Source organism: Gymnogyps californianus, chromosome 4 (genome assembly GCF_018139145.2).
Source record: "Gymnogyps californianus isolate 813 chromosome 4, ASM1813914v2, whole genome shotgun sequence".
Lineage (NCBI taxonomy): Eukaryota > Metazoa > Chordata > Aves > Accipitriformes > Cathartidae > Gymnogyps > Gymnogyps californianus.
Genome location: NC_059474.1, coordinates 75,497,914 through 75,525,169, shown reverse-complemented (window position 1 = coordinate 75,525,169; position 27,256 = coordinate 75,497,914). Strand labels below are relative to the sequence as shown.

The window sequence follows — 27,256 nt, the reverse complement described above, 5'->3', positions numbered from 1 at the left end:
AACATTAAGGCTTTAAGGAGGAAAGCAGCTGTTTCACAGACAACTTTAATCATCCTGGAAGTCTGCAATTTTTCCCTTTTAATTGGAAGTTGCTGAACTACATTCAGGATCTAGTTATGAACCTAGATGCTCAACTGTGAGAGTTTTTGTAGTTTCATTTACAGAAAATAAACTACAAGTTTAACAGCTAAAATTTACCTTAGCATGAAACACTACAAAATATTTTTCTTCTCTAGTTACTGCATTTACAAAAGACGTCAAAAAACTATTAGTAAGACCCAGCTAATTACATACAGTGAAGCTATACCACTAAAACTATCAGTGAATAAGCACAGCTCCCACTGTCTCACAGACGTGCTCAACACTGTGATGACTTCTGAAAGACACTTTTTGCCTTTTTAAAGAACTGTTTGGTAATCTTTGCAAAATGCAGTATATTTTAAGGCATATTAAAGCCAGCCTATATCTGGACAGATAAGGTAAAAAATCCAAACCTGTTTACTTAGGAGAGGTAAAAATGACCAGAGTGATTATGTAGGACTTGTTTTTCTAGAAAAATGGGCAAAAATGTTCTAATTGGATTTAGTATGATTTTGAACTATCTGAAAAATTTAAACTGAACTAGTTATCACAGGTAACAATCCACTACTACTACAAAGTGTTCTAAATAGAAAAGGAACACTTGAAAAAATGCAAAGCAGAGCAGTGAAGCTGCTAGTAAAACAGAAAGGTCATCAATAAATGCTTTATCAATCATTCTTGTATTTCAAGCAGGATGGAACTCATAGCATTTCTCTATTTGGAGAGACAATAGGTACAACTAGTCATGGTAGACACTGTCACTTTAAAGAGGAACGGAACTAGTTTCAAAGGGAAGCACTACTACATATAAGACTGCTATTTGTGAAGTTGACTGGAGGTCAAATTCACGTACTTTAAAAAAGATGGAAAACCAAGTTAGAGTAGCGGTAGGGTAGATTTGTTGTAGGCAACATTTTCAGGAAGTTATTTTCCATGCTCGTGTTTAGAAACTTGGGTTCTAATTCCACTCACACTGTTGGCATTTTAACAACTAAGAAACATCAAGCTATGCTTCAAAAATTGTGACTCCAAAAATTGCACGGGATACTGAAAATATTTATGGTTCAGAGCTGTAAACCTTCCTTGTTAACATGATAGTAAACAACTTCTAAAATCAATCTGAGCAAAGAATTATACGTGAGTGCATCCTGCGCTTTAAGTGACTGAAGTTAAAGGGTCATTTCAAATTTCTCAAATTAACAGAGCTGCATACCCTGAATTTTTCTTCTAAAAACCACTGAATGCACTTCCTAAAAGACAATGATATATGCAACGTTATATTCTTTTCTAATCATTTTAATTTTAAAGAAATGAGACTTATGAAATCAGGCTACCTAGTTTAAAAGTTACCGTGTACCAGTCTGTCAATCTCCTCCAATTTTCAACCAATTTTGAAGAGGAAGAGATCTTGAGGACATAAACTTCTAAGAAGTTCTATAAAAATACCAGGCTAATTTAATCTCTAATTTATAATCTACTTGATCTAACTGACAGTTTCCTGAGCTCCGAAATCAAATAAAGCACGAGGCAAACATGTATCTTTGCCTCTGTTGAGAGAAAGCCCATTTAAAACTTGGCCTCCTACAAGCACCAGCTAGCTGTCTAACCAGAGTGAGTGACTGAGTGTGTGTGTCAGCTTGCAACTATTCACAGTTTGGCTGTTACTTGCCAGCTAAACACAAGACATGCAAGGAAGCTGAGGTGGAGGAAGGCAATACCAGAAAAGGAAAGACACTACAAATCCACTGTGCACAGATTAATTCATTTACATTTTAACACTGTGCAATATGTCCACACACTGAAAAGGAAAACCAAGACGAATGTAGATGCCATATCTGCTTGTTTCATAAACTGATCGGTGTGGATTCTTAACATTTTTTAATGGATATTAACAGCCAAGTAGAAGCAAACACTACCTACAGCAGTATGCATTTAAAACAAAGACAAGTTTGTAGAACTTGTTTCAGACATAACTTGCAAATGGCTAACTTCTCATTGGGATACTTCCTTCTCTACTCTACTATTTCCAATAACGCCACTGTCTTCTCTAAACTGGTTGATGTCTGTCTGTATAGAGGCTCACAGGCACCATAGGTGCTTGTATTCCCCAGCATCTAAGAACGATATGCAGTCTGTATCTGTGTCTGTTGCGTGAGATGCCCTTGTTATTATGCCCTTTCAAAACTGAAAACATGCTTTTATTCTGTGCTGGGAATACAAGTATCAGCTAGTTACCTGGCAACCTGTATGAATTAAGAGAAAAGTAAAGTTTATACCATATTTTTGCTTAGGGCAATCACACAACTCATTTGTATCCTCATTTATGACAGCAACTGCTCAAAAGAGAACATTAGATGTGCGTCCCAATAGGTTTTTTCCAGCTTATTTTAGAAGTCTGGAGACTCACTCCATAACTGATTTTATGGTGACTATTCTGAATAGCTATAAATATACAGGTTTTCATAATCCAAAGCTAAAATTCTCTAAATTGAGCGTGCTGTATCTTGAAAGAGAAAATTAAAAGTAATATATTCCATTTACTTTTTGTCATTACAAAATTCACACACATCAACAAGGCACGAAATTTTTACTTCAGTGCTAACTTCACGAAGAGCATCAAAAGTTCTCTTCAGAACATTCTTTCTTGTTTTGCTGCAAGCACATCAGCTAGTCCGGATGGTTTGCTCTTCACGGTTTTTCACCACAGGTCTACTGCCATACACCAAGCAGTAACTGAAACTGTAACAGCTTCCAGAAGAGGAACAAAATTGCACTTACTTTAGCTTACTGATCCTGGCTTCTGTAGCTTCAGTAAGATTTTTTGTTTCTTCTCTCCACCGATTTGTTGCTTTTTGCTGAGCTACTAACAGCCGTCTAAGTTCAGCAGTAGACTTTTGACTGGTGTCTTCCATTTCCTGCAGTCGAACTTCATATCCATGTTCTTTCACAGCATGCTCATGCTCCATTGTGCTTATCTAGAAAAAATATGAATCAGGTACCATCAAGTCTCTCACTTTTTACTTTTTTTTTTTTTTTTACAACACTTGAGTTAAATTTATAAACATTTGTTGAAAGCATGTAACATACAATAATCAAACTTCTAATTATATGCTCAGAGATACATGTTCCCAAAGCCAATTTAAGCAAATAGTACAACTGACAATAAAGCATAATGAGCTGTGTATGCTTATTTTTGTAAATAATCTTTATCCTTCTCCCTTGTGTTCTCTCCACAGAAAAATGTTCTTTCTTTTTCATCTAGCCAAAATGTGTTAGGAGTTTCTTAACTGCGTCTAAAACCCTTTGTACATCACAGGAAAATAAAAGCAAGCAATAAATCTTATCTGTGACTATAATGGAAGCCTGTCTGATTAAAAATGAGACAGACATCTCATCATCTCATCTCACCAGAGAGCATCTGGTATATGCTTTATAACCGCTACCTATCTGTTACAAGACTCTGATCCTTTGTTCTTAAACTATGTTTGACCAAAGGGTTCTGGAGTTGGAACAAGATTTCCTGTTTAATTTGACTGCTTCTTTTATCTTGTGGTGCAAAGTGGAAAATGGATTTGAGATGGTCCCCATCCATAACTCGGAGAACTGCTTACTGAAGTCTTCTTCATTGCTGCAGATTCTTAGTTCCCTTTTCAGTATCTTCACACTTCTGGAGTTAAGAGCAGAGGGGAAAGTACTGGCTTTCTATGTTTAGAAAGCACATCAAGGATCAAAGCTGTTACTCCCTCCAGAAGCCAAAGGTGCTATGAATCTGCTGAGGTTACTATCAATTCACTAGTCCACCTGCGGTCTGTTCAGGTGCATTTAATGGAACACATTCAAAAAGAACCACCATCTTTCAGCTAATTACCTTGTTTGCAACTATTCATATAGAAAAATGTTCTCTGTCCAGAAAATACAGAACCAATGTTTGACAACCACACTATTAAATTATTTATTAGTTACAGACTGCTCTGACAACATGGTGGACATACAAGTAGAGGAACACTCTGGACTGAAAGGCATACAGAGATTCCCAACACACTAAAGACAGCAGATAAATGAAGATCTGGAATTGGAATAAGTGAAACCACTTGAAGGAAAATATGTTATTATTTAATCTGTTCATCTTATAAAAAGCAAAGAACATTTGGGATCATCTTATCAAGCAGAATTTAATACATATTAAAATACAATTTAATTAGCAGAGATTGTGTTACCCAATAGACTCTGAGAACACACAATGCTACAACAAAATTACTTTTAAGCAGAATCCAGGAAGCATCATTGAAACTTTCACCTTTAATTTAAACTTTCAATGATTTTCTCTTAGAACTGCTGCCTTATTAAGCAAGTATCAGTCTTGCATTAAAATAAAAATAACATATAAACCATACCTTTATTTTAGCTTTTTGTTGAGCCTCTATGGCCAGTTTTCTCAAGCCCTCCATTTCTTTTTGCAATTGTTCATTCTCTTGCTGAAGTTTTAGCCTTTGTTCACTGACAAAGGCACTTTTTTCTCTTTCTGAATCCAGAATGCTTTGCAATTTACAGATAACTTCCTGGCAACGAGATTTCTCTTCCTCAGAGCTGAAAGGAAAGAAAAGTCCTGTTAGAACTCAAGAGTTGAACAACTACCGCACTGGAAAAAAAAAATATGTTGGGACAGATCTTTGGTCTGACCCAGTACAGCTGTTACCCTGTTTCTTCCTGAAAGTTTCTATCAGCTCAGCATGTTTAATGGGCCTGACAGCTAGAACTATGCACAAGTCAGCAAAGAATTTTATCAAGATGATGGAATTCATAAAACCAATCTAATATTGTAGCAATCTCAGTAAAATGACAACGTGAAACAGAAGATTTTCATTTTTATAACATTGCCAGATTCCCAACTGAGGATTGCTCTGGTGAAGTGACAGGATTTATGATCATCAGAGTACAGAAATGACTGAAGCTTCTAGAGAATCCTACACTTTTCATGCTGAAAACAACCACTCGATCTAAAAATGTGTACCATATTGTACTTTTTACCATTGTATTATTGGAACTGCAATAACGTCTATTAGCTCTGAACACAGAACTGAAATTCAGTATACTATGTAAACACAGCGTTCTGCATGTTCTAGGAGATACCACACTGCAGATGAATTTATAAAGTAATACATTCTGCCTCAATATTTCATAGAGTAACTTTTCCTACAAACAATATTTAAAAATGCAGTAAGATTCTAAATAATATACTCCTATTTTCACTTTTTTGTCAAACAACTGCTTGCAGTTCTCATCTTGTACAGAAAATCTTTTATTCTATAACGTGTTATCCCCGTTAATTCTTTTATAGTGATTCATAACTGCCCTTGCTTTAGAATTATGGTATCTTGATACTATTCCTGCTACTGGTTAAAAAGATGAGACAAAAACCTAACACATAATCAACAATTCAATGAGTCAGAAATAATTTCCATTGTTTTCCATTCTAATTTCTGTAACACCCATTACTTACTTCATTTCCAGTTGTTTCAGTTTATTTTGTGTTGTCTGTAGACTTAGCTGAAGGTCACCTTTTGTAGTTTCTGCAAGTAAGTATTTCTGATGCAGTTGCTCTAGTTTTCTATTGTCAGATTCATGTCCTCTGTCTTCCCTGTAAATCTGAAGAATAAACTTACATGTAAGATCATCTTTACCTTGCACTGGTGATTGGCAGTGTAGTACTGACAAGGAGGCTACTTCTCATTGCGTCCTATTTTCCAGTGATTTAAAACAAAACTGAATCTCTATCATTGTTACTGCTACTTGGGAAAAAACGTTTTCAAAGATCTGGCATTCATGTAGTTTTCTGTCTACTGAGCTTAAGTTTAACTGGAATACGTACCAACATTCTTTCGGATTATGTCAAACATCTCTCCTTTTACTTTTTACACTTTTCAAAGAACCTCTTTTTCAGTTTAGTATTACAGCTTTAAAACACTTTCCGGATTAAAAAAAACCAAACAACTTAAAATAATTACATGAAAATTTACAATTCAGAAAATCTACTCAAAAAATAAAATAAGAAAATTCAGGGGGAAAAAACCATTAAAATGGGAAAAAATCAATATATCTTTTCCTTCTGAAAAGAGATCTTAAACGTGATGTAAAAATGCATGCAATTGCCTTACCTTTTCAAGTTCTTCTTCCACTGCTCTCTTTTCTCTAATGGCTCGTTCAATTTGACCCTGTTTTTCTCCACATTCCTATTTTAAAAAGTCATTTTTAAATAAATCTAATAAAAAGTAACTCAAAATAAAAATTCAAGAAGTGCCAAAGCCAAAAACCAGCCATTGTAAATGTAATTCTTGCTGTTGGTATGTACGCATTTGATTATATTTACCTGCTCATGATTTTCTCTACAGGATCAGTCTCATTCACTATACAGACTAAGACACTTAAAATGAAACCTTTTTGCAACAAATTTAATCCATATATAGGTGCATATGCACCAAGCTCTTTTGGTCTCCCACATAATTTGTTACAAGTTCCTGGTTCATTCAAGAATATGATGATTGTGATGCACAGACTTTCTCTCAGCATACTTTATCAATTTTCATATACTTCATTTCTACATACCCAACTATAGATATGCAATAATCAGCTTTCCATGCTTTATTTATCCCTGAAAGAAACAGGGATACTTAAGAAATGCCATCACATGGGAGATATTTTCTAGAGCACAGAATCTCACTGTCAAGATGCTTGTAAACTATAAGAATATGCGTAACTCAAGGAATAAACTTACACAAAGAAATGGGTGGATTTGGAGAACTGTATCATTTCATGCAGAACCAGGCAAGTTCTCAGTAAAAGTAAGATATGACTGTATACACATAAGGCAAATCTGTACATTAAAAATGAATTTTCAAAGCAAATATCCTTTACACCTAAATATGAATCTCTGCACTGTTAAGACACTGCACACAGTCACTTTTGTCAAGTAACATGAAAGACACTGTATGTTCCATTAACGTATGGAGACATGCAGGATGTAAAGTGCTATACAGTAATAAAGCACAGTCCTAGACAATTACCCATTAATCACATTTTAGTTGACTTACTTTTACCTGAATTTAGTATTTTACTTGATCAACAAAAACTAGAAGTCTCAAATGTTTTGCTATCAAAAATACTTTCATCAGTCAACACCATACCATCTGAAGAGCTGAAAGTTCTTCTGTTAGTCGAGAAATCTGCACATTATATTGCTTCTTTGCAGAGTCTACCTGTGATCAAGAACAAAGTAAAACTAAAAAATTAATCCCATAAACTATTTTTCCATCATGTTTTTATATATATATAGTCTATATGTGGTGCATGTATATAAATATGAAAATATCTGGGACTGCAATAACTGACAAATCTTAGTACATAAATGTTAGAAGAATGTTTATTATCAATCCATACTACTTTAACTGAGAGTGTTTTGGAAAAAAAGCAGAAAGGAAGACATCACAACAAGGCCTTACAAAAAGAACAATAAGACTATCAGGAAAGCTGCTGCCCATTAGGTGCAAGATACTCGCAATTTGTGTAACAGATATTTTTAGACCATATAACAAAAGAAGTATTTGTTAATACCTGGAGAAATATGACAAGTCATAGTTTAATATTTTACTTTTTATGCTTTTGATAGATTCACTTTTACTGAGATAATTTCAAAATAAGAAATAGGGCATTTCTAAACTTCTAAATTCTGATTAGTAAATCATTGTCACAACTAGAGTGGTTATCTTAGTTGCTCTTTAGCTCTTGCACCTTCTCCAAACCATGTATGACATTAAATATCACAGTTTTAAGTAATCCACGCAGTTTTTGTGATTCTTTCAGGTAACCACCAAATAGAAGGCACAAACCATCTTTATCCTCATTTTAAAGGCTCTGAAAATTTAGGCAGTATGTCCCTGAAACCTCTTGAAATGAAAGGATTGGAAAGAAAAAGAATCCTTTCATCCCTATACAGTACATAGGCACGTTGTGTCACAGTGAAGAAAGTGAAAGCAGGCAAAATCAATTACACCACTGAAAACTTACAAATGAGACAATTGCTTTACACTGTTGTCCACTTGCAGCAAAAGACATTGCCAACACATGCCTGTAACAAGCCTTTATTTCCTCTGGAGTTTGCCTTAAAATAAAGCAAGTCTCTTTGACATGCAGATAATTACTGAGAACCTCCAGGTAGATTAGTCTGCATTTTAACTGCAGATGGGACACAACATGGAGAAAATTAATTTTGTGACTAGTCTTTTATCAGAAGAGCTTCAATTTTTCAGCTGCTCATAACAACAATAACAAAAATCATGAAGAGACTACAACATTTTTTTTAATAATTTCTCTACCAAATTCTGGTTTCTAAGTGTGCTGTGATATTGAGCCTTTTGATTATTAGCTGTACTTGGTAGAAGAATCTTACTTGCCTAAATAGGGGAATACTTTTAAGTACTGAGATGCCAAAAACATGATAGTATAACTTTCAACAGGTCCTATCATCGGAACGTACATGATAAGCTTCCATCAGCAACTTCCAAGATGAGGCCATGCATCATAAATTAAATACCTGGATACCAATACAACACTCAGTCTGTTGACATGCTACTGAACAGACTCTCTGAAATTGAAGTGCATTCTTTACATCTTCACAGTGCAGCCTTCTCTATACCAGTGTCTGCACACACATCAACACTTCTGGTTCTTGAGAGATTTAAGAATATCATTTAGTTTGGAAAAATATACGTCTAGATAACAAAGCTGAAGAGTACAGTACTGTCAGCATGCTGCCTTGCTACCTATATTATCAAAACACTTGTAAGAAAACTGCTCATGATGACCATGCACCATCAATAGTTTTTCATGCTGAAGAAAACCAAAAAATCTTCCCATTCTTTCTAAATGTCATAACTTACTGCCTTTCTAATTCTTGCAGCGGTGTCTTCTGCAAGTTGAGACATTTCATCTTTCATTTTTTTGATTTCCTCTTCCTTTTGTTTCTCCCCAAAGAGTGCCTAGAAAAAAAATAACAACTTGAAATACTACTGATAATATTTCAGTATCTAGCGCTGAGAGAAGAAACCACACGTAGTCACTGTTCAAAAAACCTTTTTTCCTTTTTACTTTGGAGTAGCTGACACAGAGACCCAACAAGAAAACAAGAACAGCGAGAACATTTTGCAAAGAATGCACATTCTTGTAAATCAGAACGACATAAAAAGTTAGTGTCAGTAGATGCCTTCTGCTATTGGGACTTATTATTGGGACGTTCAGATTTTGGCTGGGCATGGAATTATACAGAAGAAAGCATAGGAACTCGGACCAAAAGGCACGGCTACTATCCAATGTTCTCATCTGGGGCCAGGTTCTGTAATAAAAAATGCCAACAATGACACATAGAAAGTTCTCTGTTAGGAAACTTAATACCTGTATACACACACACACACGTGCTCCTACATATAGCTATGCATTTTTTATGGTTAATATACTAAATTACTCATCTCCCACAAAACTAAAAGTAAAGGAATAAAAATTTATAAGCAATTAAGGAATGTGTATGCAGTCCTTTTCATGGTGGATAACAATGAACCAAACAGCTCTTTAGCATAAAAGAATGGCAAGAGTTACAGAAAAAGGTGTAGCAAGGAACCCTTCCTCCGCAGGATGCAAGAGAGCTACTGATGTTAAAGTATAATAGGAGATACCGGTCTGGAAAGATTACAGAATATAGAATTCTTGATGGGTGAGATGAAAAATCCTAGGTGGCACATAGAGAATACGTAGGTGCATAAAGGGAGAAAGACATAAAAACGTCCCTAATGGATGATATAAATTCAGCCTATAGAAGGTTACTCACTTCAGGCAGTAACATGCCACTTCATCGGTCATACTCTCTTTTACTGCTCCCATTCAATTCAACTTTGTATTTTATTTCTCAAACTACTCTTTTAAAATTCTTATGATGTCATTTTGTAAGCTTAGCTTTGTGTGCTTTATAATGTTAATGTAACAGAAGCAGCATTGCTATGACAGCCGGTTACTCCCACCCCTCAATCTCTTACAGAGCAGGGAGAAACCTCTGTGGCCACAGTTTAAGACACAAAGAGTTAACTAATATGTATCTTATGCTGCATTTTTTTTATCCTGTTCATTAATAAACTTCCCAGTTTGAAAAATTCAGGATGTTTTAGCCAGAGCAGTAAATTAACAAGTGTCTGCAAAGTCCAGTTTATTCTTACTACAGCATTAATCTAAACTGTTACTCATTATAAGCCGCTTATTTATCTGTAACTGTTCAGTTACTGTCTTAGAGATGCAATTTACATCACAATAATTTTTCCTGGGCCACTTCTTTCTGTCAACTTCATGTGAGTTCATAGCAAGTGGCATCAAATGATCTGCTGAACTACTTCTGGATGAAAAATGGTGTTCTAACACTGCTCTGATGTACTAATACTTAGCAGACTGGAAATGTGATTTATTATCCTCACCAGTAATTTTCAAAGGAAAGAGAGTTTTCTGGTTTTTAAACTCTGGAAAAAAAAAAAAAAAGAAGATTTTATTTTTACCTTTCATTCTTCATATTCTCCCCACTGTCGGGCTGTAGGGGAATGCTGTTAAGGATCAAAATATCTTACTAAGAAAAAGGAACTGAGAAGTCCAAAGGTGGCCATCAAGAGCTGGAGGATGTAAAACTTCATTTTTCACCCCTCTCTGAACCAGAGCCTAACAGGTAAAGGGAATTGTAGAAGATCAGTTCATAAAGCAAATGAGATGCAGACAGTTATGAGGAAATTATGAAAAGGGAAAGATGCCACCAAAGGATTTCCTAAATGACTATAAACATATGGGAAGAAAGACTATAACAAGACGATAATCCTCTTCTGTATAACAAGAAGAATCACAGAAGTTTAACTGCAGTAATGGCCAGAACCCTAAGCTTTGTCAATATTTTAATCTATTCTGGAAGCACGCCAGAAGGTAGCAGGATCTCTTTGAAGAAGTTAGTTCCCTTCTCTGTCAGAAAAAAAGGAGGCAGGTCTGCCTCCTTTGTCACAGAACTGAAATCAGCAAGAGAAACACTAACTTCAATATTCCAAAAGCTAAAAGTAAAAAGCTAGTTTAGATACTCAGGAAGCTCCTCAAGTTTGAAAAGCAACTTCAGACTAAAAGGGAGCATTTATCTCCTCAACTGCTCAGCAGTTCAACATGTTAGCCCAAACAGAATCAATTCTAAGATTCTCCATTTATTCCCACAGAAAATAACTAAACTGAGTTTCACTTACTGATGGCTACAGTCATCAGATGTGCATTAAAGTCCTGTCTTGCCAGCAAACACAATTCATTAGATTTCTAAAAGTCTGACTCGAACTGAAGCTTAGCATTAAAACACAAAGAGCCTGTATTAGACATAAGTTTACCAAGCCCTGTACCCTATCTCCTAAAGGGGCAAACAGTAGATACTTCAGGAAAGTTAAGAACTGGGAAAACAGGGTGACTACTTTTTTTTGATCATAGACACGTCAAGACTTGCTGGATTGGACCCTGTTCTTTAGGAAGTTTTGGTGGATTGTCCTGTCATGAATTTGACTGTTTTCATATCTATACTTTTGGCATACACATCATCCTGTAACAGTTTAATCACAAATTGTATATAAAAACTTATTTTAAGGCCTCTCCACATGTCTAGTTTCATTTGTTGACTCCTCCTGCACTTTCCTAATTCTCCTATGTCTTGCCTGAAATGGGCTTATCAAAACTGCACATGAAGGTGCACTATGTTTAAAGGCATTTTTATTTTTAACTCTCATTCTGAACATTCTATTCATTGTGTCGAGCACCACTGAGGATTGTGTGAATGTATTCTTAAGAGACATCCACACCATCTCCTGAACGGTTTTTTGACTGGTAAGACTAAATTCCGCACTCAGCATGGCACATTTGAATTTCTTCTGCCATTTTATAATACACTAATAAGCACCTTTGCAATTTTTTCCTGACTGCAGACTTCACCCACTCATTACTCAGTCACTTTTCCAGATTTCTTCTGAATAATTAAGATCTGAATACAGAACTCAACTCTCTTGGTGACCTATATCCCTCATATAACAAAGAAGTCCCTGTAGTTTTAGCTCTTCTTTCCTAACCATTAATAAGTTACAAATTCATAACAGGACCTTCCTTTTTATTCTGACAGCCCAATTTGTTTATAAGTATTTGATAAGAAACTCTGTCAAAAATTTTTGAAAATTCAAGTTCAGGTACAGTATTATCACTTAGATCACCTTTACCCAGGCAGTCAACATATTCTTTGAAATCTATACTGTATGACAAGTCTAAGTAATGTATGGTCATATTACAGTTTGCTATCTTATGCGTTACTAATTTTAGTACAACAGACATAAAAGAAGCTTGGTTGTGTATGCATGTGTGCCTGTAAGAATACATAATCAGGCACTTTACAACTGTAAGTGATGAAAGTATTCTAATATCTAAGAAATATCTTCATCCATTGCCTTACCTGACTTTTTTGTAGGTTAGCTTCTTCTAAGAGCTGTATGCAATCTTGGACTTTTGCAACAGCTTCATACTTCTCCCTTTCTAGAGTAGCATACTTTGTCTGAAGCTCTCTGACTTGTTTCTCCAGGGCTGTTCTTTCTGTTCTCAGCTCTTCAGCATCTTGGACAGTAACACGTAATCTACAAGATAGTAATAATTTTACTCATTTAACAACAAAATGCTTAATTAAGACACTAATTCTTTCAAACTAAAATAATAGAAGGTATTTATTCCTAAGTTGCCAAAACTGCATTCCTGGTTTTCTGCTTGGTTTTGGACAGAGTCTTTGAGTTAAATATTCATCAAGTCCTAGAAAGAAACAGCATTAAAGGAGTTAACTCAGATACCTAATCTCACAAGATCCTTAGAAGAATGTTGCTGTCCTGGGATACATCACTGAAAATGTTCTATATTAAAACAGAATAGAATAGCCCCAGAAGGAATAAAGTTTTCCTCTGTGGAGGAAATGGAATAATTGGTTGTGGGCAATGAAGTTGCAGCTATACCATTAGAACAAGAAAACCACTGGTAATTTTACAACAGCTCAGAAATTCTTATAGTTTAATTATGATTGTCAGTATTGGTAGGCATGAGAAAGGGCAAGAGAGCCTCAGAAGTATCCTCAAAAAAACCTCAGAAAGTTCCAAAGTGCTGCTGGTTCAATAAAGTGCTTGGTTCTAAATATCCATAGTGAGCACTCTGGCAACACTTGGGCTGCCTTTTCAAGCAGCCATGCTTTTTTACTTTCTAACATGTTTGTAATAAAACATACAAAGAAAGACAACCGATCTATTTTTGTAGAGCCAAAGCACAATTTTTGTAGAACCAAAAACCTACAGAAAATAGTAAAACTAGCTAATTCCTTAAGACATTCTAAAATAAACTTAAGAGCCTTCCCAATGCTTAGGCCAGTGAAGTTCAGCAATCAGAAGTAGCCACACAAGTCTACGGAACTCCTCGAGGCAGTACTTGACCACATAGCCACAACATTTGTTCCCTAGTAATTATTTTGTTTCTAGAGTTATTGAAGAGTCTGCTAATCACGCTCACAAGGCTGTGACCAAGAAGGGAAGATGAACACTCACACAATTATTTCAATAAGAAATTTACGAATTCTTCTTAGCTATCACGTCATTTGACTAATGTTAATAATTCAACAACTGTTTGTGATACTTGAATCAAAATCACTGTGCTCAGCTAAGTGTCATATCCTCAGAAAGTGAAGGGAGGGGAAAAAAAATCCACACAAAAGAACCTGATCGAGTCTTAGATCTTCCAGTAGCTAGTGCTGGAATTAAAGTTCTACTCCTTAGCACGTATTCAACTTGATTTTGTAACTAGCATTTATTGTTAAGAAGTGTGCTTTAACAGTTTTATTAAATAATCTTTTTTGTATAAAGATTGCTGAACTAAGACCTGAAACTAAATCTTATTAAAGACGGAAAGAAAAATCTGCATTCATCTCAAAAACAGCTAGTTTACATAAACATTTTCAAATTTCGGTGTGAATGTTTTTCTTTAGAACTCCACCTAAAGCTAACGAGAGTTGAGTAACTAGAATTTATGCACTAGAATGAAAAATATATGCCTCATTTTTTCTCCATTACAATCAATAAAATCAAGTGGTCTCTTGTAATTTTAAATACATTGAAATCAGAAGCTGTTCTGAAAGGTTGCAGAATAGAACAAATAAGATAGAGAGCAGCCAAGCGTAACATATCTCTATTTTGAGAAAACAGAACTACTCAGAAACACAAAACCCAGAGGCTGAAAAAAACGTAGTATTTTATCTCCCTTGCATGTATCCTGTTATTGACACCCAATGAGCTATCTTTACCTTGTTTCTAATTGTTTTATACTAGACTGCATTTGCTGCAAGCGTTTGTCAGATGCTGTCTCTCTTTGCTGGGCAGATATCACGTCTTCTTCCTAGAAAGAATGTATGTATTATCCAGACATCATGTGAGCTTCCCTGAACAAAATAAAGATATACTAACATAACACAAGTTTGAGAACAACTTGTGACTAATTTAACATCAGCATTCAGATAACAGACTAGCCATTCAATTGCAACAGAAAATTATTCCTTTCTCTAGAATACCTTTCTCTCCAATTGGCCTTGAAGCTTCTCTGTCAATCTGGTCATTTCATCAACCTTAGCGTTTGCTGTCTGCCCATCTATTTTGGCTTGCCTGTATAAAGAAAACAGTCTATGAATTACATTTCAATTATTATAGGGGAAAAAAACAGCTTCATTACAACTTTGTTGAAATAGCTGTGAAGGGCAGTCAGATTTCATAATATTGTTCCTACAGAGCAGAAAAGGTTTCCCCCTTCTTCTCCTTCTTACTAAGGCACAGTGGGAGAGGAATACAAAACTCATTAACCAATTGTCCTGTGGAAACAACTTCTTAAAGATAGCTTAATAGGAAGGTGTATGTGTTGATTAAATATTTGGAAGGACTAGGCAATGAAAAACTTTAAGTGATTCAATAACTTAAATATAATTGGCCACAGATACTTGATAGAGAAATCTTTTTCAGAATTAGATTTTGCTTTTTAAAGCAATTTGACTAGGAATTAAAAAAAAAAAAATCATTAACCACTTCTGAAGAATTTAACTGATGTGCTTTGTAATCTGAATAGGTTTTACGAGCTGAAACAGAAGAGGGGAAAAAAAAAAAAAAAAGACTAGTTAATGAATCAGACTTCCTCCTCAGTAGAAAAGCTTATTGAAATGAGCAACTCTCCTACTCCTCTGACTTGGGAACAGAAAGAGAGTCCTTCACCTGGGCTGTAACCCAATTATTCAGGCTGCATATTAGGCTAAATTTAAAGACCAATGATTGAATGCATGATAAAGTTAAAAAAGAGCAAACATTAGATAAGCTAATGCAAACTGGAGCACTAATAGTCATGAAAGAAGCTAGACAATATTTAATACTTTTAAGAATCAACTTCAAGCAAAAATTCCTTATAGAAGTAATAATTTTGATTTAATGGCATAAAAGACAAGAGCATATTATACCTATATGAAAATCTTAAGCAAAATATACATAATCCCAGCAATTTTACAGCAAATACTTAATTTCAGCCTAATTACTCAGAAAATCTAATTTTGTTATAATTTCTTTAAAAAGCAAAAACAAAGATAAAAACATTATTCTCAGACACACGGTCCTCATTGCAGGTCCAAAACTTTGATCTTACTCCATCTGAATCATGCACCTTTCTCCTACAAAAAGTACTGTTAAAATTTTTGAGGACATTAAGTTGCTTCCCCAAAAATATTTAAAATGTGCTGTAAAACAAAACAAAACCTCAAAACCCAGCATAAGAAGGGAAAAATAAGAAGTATAAAGAGGTCATAAAACTCAGAACAGCTTAAGTATTAAAAAAGCATTTTAATGACCAAATTCAGATTCAGATCAAATTCAGAGGTGTGTGTTTAACAGGCAACAAATTGATTCTAAAGATGCAGCTTTTATTCTTCACTGTGCAATATATCTTTAACATAATCTTGGCAACTTATCTCTTTAAAAGCTTTAAGATTCTGAAATGCAGATACATGCCCTAGCAATACCGAGTTTCTTATTTTGCATGTTTTATCTACAGATCTTTAAAAATATTTCATTAACATATAGATTAAAACATTTTTAATACTCGCAGCTAAATTCAACAGTTCACGTCACCAGAGAAGACCATTTGATCACTGACTGTTAAGCATCCCCTCCCCAGAGACGGCCACTAGTAGTTAATTCAATTGTGAGCAATAACACAGCGAACTAAATGATTAACTGTATACAACACAGCTTCAAAACACTAAAGCACTAATAAGTGTTTTTAAAAAAATTCTAGCATATAAATAAGTGAAATCTGTTCAAATCTCAATTCTCTACAGAAATACATCAAATATTACATTGTCTCTATGCATGGCAGATTATGACCCTTTAATAGCTAGTGTAGTAGTACATAAATAGTATGTAAAGAGTACAGTGTAACTAAACATTTTATATTGAGTTTACGTTAGCATTGATGAGAAGCAATGACTCAGTTCTCAAACATTTCTTAGGTAGCTTTTGCCCAAATTTCAATTTTTTATTTTGGGTAAGGTCAGCTTCTGATCTAAAGAATAAAAGCTAATATCAACCTGAAAATAACTTCCAGCAGAACTCTTAATTTTGTCTTCTTTTTCCCAGATTACTTGCCAAAACTTAAGCAGTCTTCCTTTAGGCACGCATACTGGAGATATAGGATGACAATACGTCAGGAGCATGTTTAAAGTATTTTATGGCTATGTGTGTCAGATTGTATACTCTGCTATATATTAATCTTAAAATACTTAAAATTTATCAACACACATTTATAAGCTTAGCAATATTAAAAGCTCCAAAATTACACTCAATCTAGGCCATACAAACCTAAATCAAACCTAAATTCTCTTATAAACAAGTTATTTTCTTTTAAAATCTACTTTTCCTTTCCAGACTTGTTACTCTATCACCACAAATCAATGTAAATCTATTAAAAACATCCAAAAGGATTAGAATTGTCTGCAATATGTGCTATATAATCCACGCAAACTACATCTACGTAACTTCATGTTAGAGAAACAACTGCTGAAAATATTCCAGACTTCTTTGAGAATCACTGCAATACTTACTTTAGAGCTATATAGAGCTGCTCTCATTAGCTTTGTGAGTACAACATAGTACTGTTTTTAGGGCTGCAAGAACTTTTAGCTGATCTAAGAGGAACGTGAGTGTAATCAGTGCCTGTAATTAAAGACGCAAAATTCCTCCAAGAGCCTCTTTGCCCAAACCTGAGAACACTATGGGGAGAGTAACAATGACAAAGATTGCTCATGATCATCGCCAGCCAGATTAAACAGTTACAAAGACACTTCTGAGAAGACAACAGCTTGAAAGGAAACATGAACACCTGTGATTGTGGGTGACAGACCTTAGAGTGACAGCCCAGCAGTGAAGCCGTGTTTGACCCTGCCAAGAGTCACCTCATGGGCATTGCCACCTCCGCCTAGGCCTGAGAGCCATCGCCCCGTGAGACGCCCCAAGTAGCCTGCAGACTGACAGCCCAGGGTGAAATAAATGGGGACCCACGTGTCAGGTGTGTGTATGGGCACTCATGGGGTGCTTTCTCAGCGGGGCACAACTAGCAGACTTCAGGAAGCAGCACAAGTACGCATAAAGCCGGAGCACCCACACCTCCAACAGGAGGGGTGGGCAGATGGGGGAACGTGTACTTCTCAGAAAGGGAGTATCTGTGCACACACTTTTAATCCATGCTTCCCATGAGAGGGTGTGTGTACCTATAGAAGAGCAAGCAAGAGAGAGTGTGAGATCAGTACTTCATGGCATCAATTACAAAAGGCTGTTTATAGATTTGTGTTTGTTTATTAATATATTGCAAATGCCTAGTATCATGGTTTACTTGTTATATTATTAATATTGATCATTAAGGTATAGGCCGCTGATTGTCCATTTATTGATTAATGGCATGCAGTTAACTGCTTTGATTGACTTAAGCCACATATGTTGAGCAGTCTTGCCCAGCTAGAACATATTAAATCAGAAATCTACTGTTCTGAAATGAGAAGGAAGATGACTACTCCAGCCCTGTGGATACTTAGATGGAAGTCTAAATTCACTCACAATTTCACTATTTATAAAAAACAGCAACTAATCAAAAATATGTATATGTATTTGGGCATGTGTGAGTAAAAGTTCAGAGCAAGATGATCCACTAGCTTTCAGTCAGTCCCAGGGACTTCTACCTTTTAATATACCTTCTTCCTGAAGCAGCAATTTAAGCAGAAAACATGCACTTCCCTTCTACTATCCACGCTTATTGCCATATAGACAGTTATACAGATCCCTGCGTGTATGCATGGCTATGAATTAAAGAGTTTGGCCATTTTGGTTATCATGCCATATTCTAAATTACTTGACCAAAGTGGTATCATTAAAGAATTTCATATAATTCCAAGGATTAAGCCTAAAAAGGAGTTTCCTTTCAAAAAATGAAATAAAGATGAGACCAAAGGAAATCGCGACATCTGGGGGGGGTGGAATCATGACATCTGTAATTTTGACAAAAACACTCAACTGGCTGCTCAACCACAACCTGAATGATTTTAAGTTTGGGGTTTTGTTGTTGTTTTTTAAAATCAAAACCACTGAGAGTGTCAGAAATGCAGTAATAAACTGAATGTTGATAGCATTTATTAAATGTCTAAAATAGGTTCAGTTAATGCTAATTGCTTTCATACCCACTTGTTACATGAGTCAATGTAAGCATGTCAATGCAAGACCAAAGATTTATAGATGAATGAGATACCAAAACAGAATCCAATACTAATACCCTCTGCAAGGAAAGAAATTCCAAAAAAGTAGGGATACGAAAATGTTGTTCTTTCCCTTTTAAGAATTAAATAGTAGCATGCACAAGCAAACTGCAAGTGATGACTGAGTTTGGAAATACTTTATTTTAGCAAATGTCACCTTAATCTTTGATTGCTTGTCACATTTTCCTTCTCCAAAACACACTATTTTTGAAAATAGTTTTTCCATGGAAAAATCTTGGCTAATAAAAATGAGAGGTGCTAAGAAGTCCCCCTCAAAAACACATCTTCAGTGACCGAAGTAACTTGGCATTGTAAGCAGGTTCTGGTCCTAAATTTATTGTACAAAGGAAATTTAAAAATAAACACTGTTTAAAGCAAATAAAATTCTTCTAGTAAGTAAACTGTAATGTACCAAGCAGGGGGTGAAAGCTTAATACTAGAAGCGGCTAATTTTTATTGCTCTAACAGCAAGAAAGTCTGGATACAACCAATCTTGAAAAAAAGACCAATTTTCAAATTGGTTAATAAATATTCAACAATGACCAATATTCAACACTAATGAATCTGTTCATTCACTCTAAACTTGTATCTTTTACTGTGGGTATTGTGACACAGTGACTTCAATATCTATGAATAGTACAACTAGACTCATTAAACAGGTGCTGAAATTTGTATAACACCCAATCTTTACGGTGATAAGCACTTAGCATTACAACAGATACCAATTGCCCTTCATGTAATATTTTGTATGGGTTTGGAAGAGAGGAGAGGGAATGTCTGATGCAGCCATTCTTTCTTGGAGGGATAAAATCAGTATCAGCATGCGTTCAGCCAACCTAGGTTTCTAAATACCAGCATTACCTGCAAAAGCTGCATACAAAATTGAGTGCATGAACACATGTGCATGCACAAGCACACAGAGCCATCTTTCACTGTTTACATAAAAATGGAAATTATTTTTACCATTTTTGGGGTGACATTCTTTCAAATCAAAAGATAAAACTAAGAAATCATAGCAGTCCAGCCATATTAAAATATTTTAATCACAGTATCAAAGGGCATTACAGTAACTAAAATAAAAGGAAAAATTAATAATTAAACAACAACTTAAGTACATTATAAATTTTAAGCTTATAAACTTAAAAGTTTATTTTAAAAACCTTATTTAAAGCTTTAGGTAATGCTGTACAAAAAAGTATCACTGGTTGATAATGAATCCATTTCCTTTTTATTGCCAGGCCACAAATCCACTGTTTACTGAAATTAAATTTTAATTTGACCTCAACCATCACTAATTAAAAGAGCTAACAGATACAGTAAAGTGGCATTGAACAGACTTTGGCTGTAAAAACAAATAATCATGAAATTGTGTCAAAGGTATTTTTCTCATTTTCCTTGATATACTTCAGGAATATAATTAATGCTTCTCTTACCTCTAACTTCCAAAGAGCCTATGGCGTAGAGCTCTTTATTGAGAAAAAGTCAATGGAAATTTTATTAAAAACCTTAAAACTTCAAACTACTTTGAACATTCAAGTTTCAGAACCGTAATGAGTAATTATGTAACTGGATTTTGAGCAAATTGTATTCTAATGAAAACCTATCTTCAGAGTCAATTTTGCTGTGATACTGACACTTTGTTCCTTTTAAATCAAAGGTCAAATGTTGACTATTTCAGGAAACAGCTGAACCAAACAACACTAACTGGAAATATGCTACCCTAACACTAATGATGCACACATTTCTAACAAACTTAAGAGGCATTAACTGAAACCATTGTAACTATCACTATCAAGTCAGTTCACAGTACAAACAAGGCTCATGATATACAGCAGCAGGTCTGAAAAAGCAATAGAAAAGATATTTAAGAATTTTTTAAATTGCCTGGTTTATACCTCAGTTGTTTTCGTAGCTGCTCTAGTTCCACATTCTGTTCTGTTACAGTTTTCAGAAACTGTTGATTGCTCTGCAAAATAAGGAGATATTTGTAACGTGTTCCTTATTGTATTGAAAATGTTATATATTCAGAATTGTTATAGGGCATTTCTACAGAATATAATACCATAAAAATAGCCAATAAGGTCTATTTAACACTGTTGCTGGTCTCCAAGTGCCAAGGTTTAGGTAGAGTATTTTAGACAGGCAAATGCAGAGTGATGTTACCTAATCCTTCCCTTCTTTCCCCATATTTTGGTAGTGTAAGAACTTCCTGAGATGAGAATAGTAATAGCTCAGCCCTACCATCTGCATTCCCATCTAGTTTAGGTGTCTAGAATACCTCGTCACAATGAGTACCACAGTAGACCACATATTGCTGCAAAGAATTCCTTTGCTTTAGAGACAAGAAACAATGAGCAATTGCTCCTCCTTCATTTTTTCTATGCCAGCCATAATGCTGGAGGTATCATTCTCCTTCAACTGTCTTCTCATTTGAGAATCATTTCATATTTTTTTTTAGCCTTTTCTAGATCTTACATCTATCTTACATTGAGATATTAGAGATGACCACAACTACAGGCAGCATTCAAGATGCTACTGTACTGTGGACTTAAGCACAATATACTCCTTTTCCCTCTCTCCTAATAATTGCTAACATTCTTCTTGCCTTTTTGACTGTTGCCAAGAATTGTTTTCAGACACTTCCTACTTCTAAAACACCTGTTCTCAGCGGTAACAGTTAATTTCAAGACTGCCACAGAGCACCTGAAGTGAAAGCTCCCTCTTGCCCACGTGCATTATTTTGCTTTTATTAATACCAATGAAATGTTAGATAAAATTCACTCAGATACTCAACATCATGAGATCTTTCTGCAAATTTCTGCAGTTTGAGTTTTCACTACCCTAAGTAGTTTAACATCAGTGGTGAACACTGTTGCCTCAAATACTCAATCTTATTTCCAGAACATTTATAAATATGCTGAACAACTAACCTGAGCACATCTAGGAAACACAGCAGTTTTACCACAATAAAAAACCTGACTAACTATTCTGTCTCTTCACTTCCTATTTTTCAGCTTGTTAGTTCAAGAAAGGCCATGCTTCTTTATCCCATGACGTCTTTATGCCTTTGGTAACAGATCTTGCCAGATGTTTTTTGGATAACGCAAACAAATGGATTACCTTTATCTTAACATTGTTTGTTTCATCTCTTTCAAAGAGTTCACACATTTCATTCTCTCCTCTGCACATCATCTCTTTCCAATTTTATGAGTTTAAGCATTCAGCGACTCTGTTTTTGAGGTACCTGCTACCTATTTGCTTGTAACAGCAGATCAAACAGCCTGTAACTTCCAAATCCTCAGCAAAACTGCTTTAAAAGCTCATCGTATTTGCTTGAGATTGTTTTCAGGCAGCAACCCCCCAGTAACTCTAAAGTATCTATCTTTAGAGAACAGTTAATTCTGAGACCATCACTGACTACATTAGGCAAAAGTTCCTCTCCAAGTGTGTTATTTTGCTTTTATTAATACTAACAACATAGCTTGTAAACAGGACAATTGCTTGCAAGATACAATTCTGTAGTAATCTGCAGTATACTACTCAACATTGGTAAGGGCTTGATTGGAGTATTGTACTGTTCCCAGCACCACAGTTCAAGAATGATGGCATAATTGGAAAGAAATTAAAGGTCAGCAAGAAGAATGATTAGACATCTTAAAAACATTTTCAAAGAACATTTAAAGACTTGACTTGCTCTGAACAGAATAGAAACAGCGGGGAAAGGGAAAAAATAACAATATAAATGTTTTCAATAACAGAGGCACGGTGACAAAGAATGTAGTAATCTTTCCTTCATACCTACAATATTTCACACCAAAGAAACAGGCTTATATTTTAACAAGAGGTCAGATGTGAGGAAAAAAGGTTCCAGTGGTAAAGACAGAAGAGAGTAGATTGCCTAGAGTAGATTAGGAGTCTTTTTGCACTGTTAGTATCCAAGACAAACTAATCAAAAATCACACAGGAATCATGCCTTTCAGAGAAGAAGCTGCTCAGCCAGAAACTTCAAGTCTTTCACCTTGATTTTTCTATGATATTAAAATTGTTTGTCAATCCTGGAAGTCCTACGCTAAAGCTTAGAGACTAAGAAGTCTCACAATCTAAGCATATGGATGAAGCACTAGAAGATGATTAGAGCTCAGAATAATCCCTGAAATGGTCAATGACAAAGACACTGAAGCCAGCAGTGCCAAACTAGGAATCAATAAACATGTGGCAGAGCTAGCCTATATAAGAGGTCATCATCTAAATAAATTTTTCCTTTGTGAAGATGGTTTTGAATGTGTGACTGAAGTACACTCACCACATACTAAAATTCTGAGTGTAAGCTTACCACTGACGTCTCGAAGAAAGAGCTCACATAACATTAAGAGCTAACCTCTCAACCACCCTGACCTGGTGTTTGGAGTTCAGGAAAAAAGCCATTACTACTTCATTTTTGACTGGTTCCTAGAGAAGTTTGCAAATCTGAGTGGCACAATTTCTTTTTCAACCAGGTATGTATGAAGGACTTTTTGCTTTTCTTTTATACTTTGAGGCTGTAGTAGGAAAAAAAAAAAAAATTACGAGGTCACTGTTCAGAAGGTTTTACTTACCAACTCTATTTTCTCATTGGCTATATGCAGTTGCCGAGTCAACTGTTGAAAGCCAGTCAGTTGATCCTAAAAAGAGAATTCAGACCATCTTATAATGATTATCATCATAAAGAGTGTATAATTAGAGAGTTTCATAGTCAACTGAAAACATTTTCAAAAGAATTTATACATGTTGCAAAAAATTCAATATGCCTTTGTAGATTTTAATTAGATTGCTTTTAGCTGTTGACCTAGTAATCTGGAAAATTACATTTACTATTGAAAAATGTATCTGAATTTCAGTCAGTTAAAACTGCCTCCTTCCAAAACCTCATACACAGTTACTACCAAAATATGAAAGCATACATGAGTAGTGCCTTTAAAGAGCCACACAGACTATGGTGCTACTATAAGCATTTTTGCTAAGCACAGTAGCAGACATGTACCCCTTAAAAAATGCCTGTATGGACACATTTAATTTGCTCTTTGCCATATAGCATGTCTTGTGTCCATACAAAAAAATTGTTCGATTAAACTCTTGAGTCCCTGAACGTGAACTCTGTTGTCCTAGGAAAACTAGCATAACACAGAAAAATCATCTGCAGCATGCCAAGTGTCTTCAGAGCATAGAGAGGACTCAAGTCCCTGAGCTGGAATATCTACCAATTGTGCTGTGTTTATCTAACAGTCTCAAGGCCAAGTATATGCTAGAAACCTATTCCAACAACTCCCTTACTCACTATGTCCAACCCTTATGATATCCTCTCTCATCTTTGCTTTCTGTCAATTCTAATTCTAGCTGGTCTTACCCATTTCTATCTACTTCTGATAGCTATTTTCTGCTCCTCCATTAAAAGCAAAACCTAAAATAAAAAAGTTTATTTAACTGAAAAGCCACTTTTCTGTGGGAGACCAGTAGCATTTAAGAATAAAAGGCAGCTCAACCTCATTCTTGTTACAACGGCATTAAAATCCACCAAGAATTTAGCTACCAATGAAAAGTGGAATCTGACAGCCCTAAACCGTCCAACAGCTACCAATGACTCTGTATGCTCTACTATGTGTATGTTACAAGTGACTGACAATGCAACACAAGAAATAATCTAATAGAAGGAACAGGAGCAAAAAGGTGGAAAAACACGTAGATAAGTGTCCTCATAACTATTACCTGAAATAATTATGAAACTTGACAGAGCACAATAGCTGTACAGATATTTTTCCTGTTTCTCGGAAAAGAGCATATTGCTGAGGTGGACGTAATACCACAAAAGAACAAAAATCAGTAAAGAAAATTATACAGGTGAGCTGTAACTGTGCCCACAAGTCTAGTGTACTTGAAAATGGAAAGGAAGTGTTAAAAAATTTGTAGCATCTCTTTACAGACCTAGAAATGCCTGTAGCGAGGTACATACAGGCATGAAGTTTCTATTAGTTCTTCACATACTGAGCATCTTCATATAGCTCGTCAGAGCACAACAGCTTTTCTGAACTAAGATTTCCTCAAAGGCCTTCCCCAGAAACAGCAGAAGAGAAACAGGCTGCTAAACACAAGCTAGCATTAGAAGAATACTGGTGAACTTGATTTTTCATCTGTTTACACGTTTCTTTACTGAATGACGACAGGAAATGGAGACTACTTTTCCCACTATCCCACTGTGATCTTACAGACAAAATTCAGGATTCAAACACAGGAGAAAACATGAAAGACTTCCACCTTAGAATTCAGAAATCTGCAGCAGCTTTTTCAGATGTTGAACTCTGCTGAAGATTTCCAACTGTGCAACTCAAACACATGATTATTTATATGCACTTGCATCTCTTGTGCACATATACATACATATGCACTAAGACTCAGACTCAGTGCATTCCCCAAGTTCTTGCCCATATATTTGAAATAAAGAACTTTTCCAATCCTAACAGCGCATTTAGCTGACCAATTGGTGACCACATCTGACCACTCAACTTTAGATGACTATTATGGAAAATAATTAACAGTACTGGTAGAACCCCCCCACTTCAGTTTGACTACACACAGACCCAGAATCTCTACAGTATAGAAAGACATTCCATAATTAACAAAATATAAATGAAAATTACTTTCTGCTTTTGCCTTTCAGCCACGTGAATCTGTGTTTCAGTCATGCGTTCCTGGTACTGCTGCTGGAGTCGATCATGCTCCTGTAATACAGTCTGCCAGAGCTCTATTGCTTGTTCTTTTTCCTAAGTTACAGAACAATGGTTTGTATAAAATATTCAGTTATAAACACATTTACCTTCATCTATCATTCTCTAAAAAGAAAGGTCTTAAATTCTTTTTTGAAGAAATGCCATTTTCTGTACTTTTCTCTGCACACATTACAACTACACAGACAAAACGCCAAATTCAGATGCAGAAACACAGATGCTTACAAGTTCAAATTCCACCTACAAGTGAATGGCAAGTTTTCCAGATTTTTTTTTTTACACCTCAAACTTCTACAGGTATTTACTGTAGGCCTACAGTATATACAATATTCAAATACCAATTTTTGGTCAATTTAACTTCAACTTAATCATATGCAACAGGATTGATACATCATTGTAATAAGCTCAAAAAAATTTGCTTACCTTTTCAGATTTAAATATTACTTTCTATATCCCACATATACTTGCCTCCTCATATCACATTACAATGTTTTTGATTAAAATGACAAGCTACTACAAAAACTTGAGTTGAACAAAGTATTTCATTAATTTCCTGGTCAGGAATTCAATATAAAGATCAAGTCAACTAGGTAAAATTACAGCCACAAATTAATATTAAAAACTTCTTATATGAATCTAGGAAAGAAGTTCCTTCAGGTCTTTAAGTTGAAAGTATAAGTACTTGTTACTTTAGCTACAGAAAGTCAAGAGGGCCTCAAAATAGTCTCAAGGAACTCTGAACAAATGAATTCTGAACCAAGAAATAAAACGGCTTCCCCTCATCTGCCAAGGCACAACAGGAAAACTAAAACAGTACAAATGTTTCATCTCACACACTTGATTCGTCAGTTGTAGTTGTTCCTGAAGGTTTCTCACTATGCCTTCATCTGCAGGAATATCAGTTCCCAGAGGCATGAAAGGAAGACCCTCCAGTTGCGTCTCAAGAGCCTCCTTCAACTCTGCATGCAGCCTGAAATTCAAAGAACTAAGTTCAGCAAAGTATTTCTTTAACAGGGGTTTTTTTAACAACTGAAGTATACCGGACCTTCAATCTGTACATACTATTTACTTCTAAGTCATATTTAAATCTATTAAGTTATGTTCTATAAACAAAACAGACAGTTTCAAATAGTTTAATATCTAGTTCTTTTAGAGATATGGTTACATTTCCTAAAGCTAGTGCTGTAATCTATATTAAGCACTTAAAGACTCTAATGCTAAGCTCGTGAGCATGAAATCTTCAACTATTAAGTAGATTCAAAAGATTTCAAGGTCCTAGAAAGCTTTTTAAGGTTTAGAAATCAAGAAAAACAGCAGTAGTACCAGGGCAGTGCAATTATTTACCTTTCATTTTCCTTGGTGACTTGTTCAAATTTTAGTCTCATCTCGCTTATTTGTGCCTAACACAAAAACATACAAGCATAAGCACTCATTTAAGTGACACAAACTTTGGCAATTCTTTCATCTTTTAATTCTG

The 27,256-nt window shown here is 35.3% G+C and overlaps 1 protein-coding gene across 1 annotated transcript in view; it reads right to left on the bottom strand.

Moving 5' to 3' along the window:
• The window catches only part of SCLT1 (sodium channel and clathrin linker 1), a 47,396-nt gene that overhangs the window by 13,176 nt on the left and 6,964 nt on the right, over positions 1–27,256 (bottom strand). Inside the window, exons 6-19 of the mRNA XM_050896275.1 lie at positions 27,124–27,179; positions 26,617–26,749; positions 25,693–25,815; positions 23,617–23,682; positions 20,917–20,987; positions 14,759–14,849; positions 14,495–14,586; positions 12,620–12,797; positions 9,015–9,113; positions 7,263–7,334; positions 6,237–6,311; positions 5,582–5,727; positions 4,476–4,668; positions 2,860–3,056 (exon numbers count right to left, since the gene is read on the bottom strand). Coding sequence (XP_050752232.1) covers positions 2,860–3,056; positions 4,476–4,668; positions 5,582–5,727; positions 6,237–6,311; positions 7,263–7,334; positions 9,015–9,113; positions 12,620–12,797; positions 14,495–14,586; positions 14,759–14,849; positions 20,917–20,987; positions 23,617–23,682; positions 25,693–25,815; positions 26,617–26,749; positions 27,124–27,179 — 1,592 coding nt within the window. The remainder of the gene's footprint in view (positions 1–2,859; positions 3,057–4,475; positions 4,669–5,581; positions 5,728–6,236; positions 6,312–7,262; positions 7,335–9,014; positions 9,114–12,619; positions 12,798–14,494; positions 14,587–14,758; positions 14,850–20,916; positions 20,988–23,616; positions 23,683–25,692; positions 25,816–26,616; positions 26,750–27,123; positions 27,180–27,256) is intronic.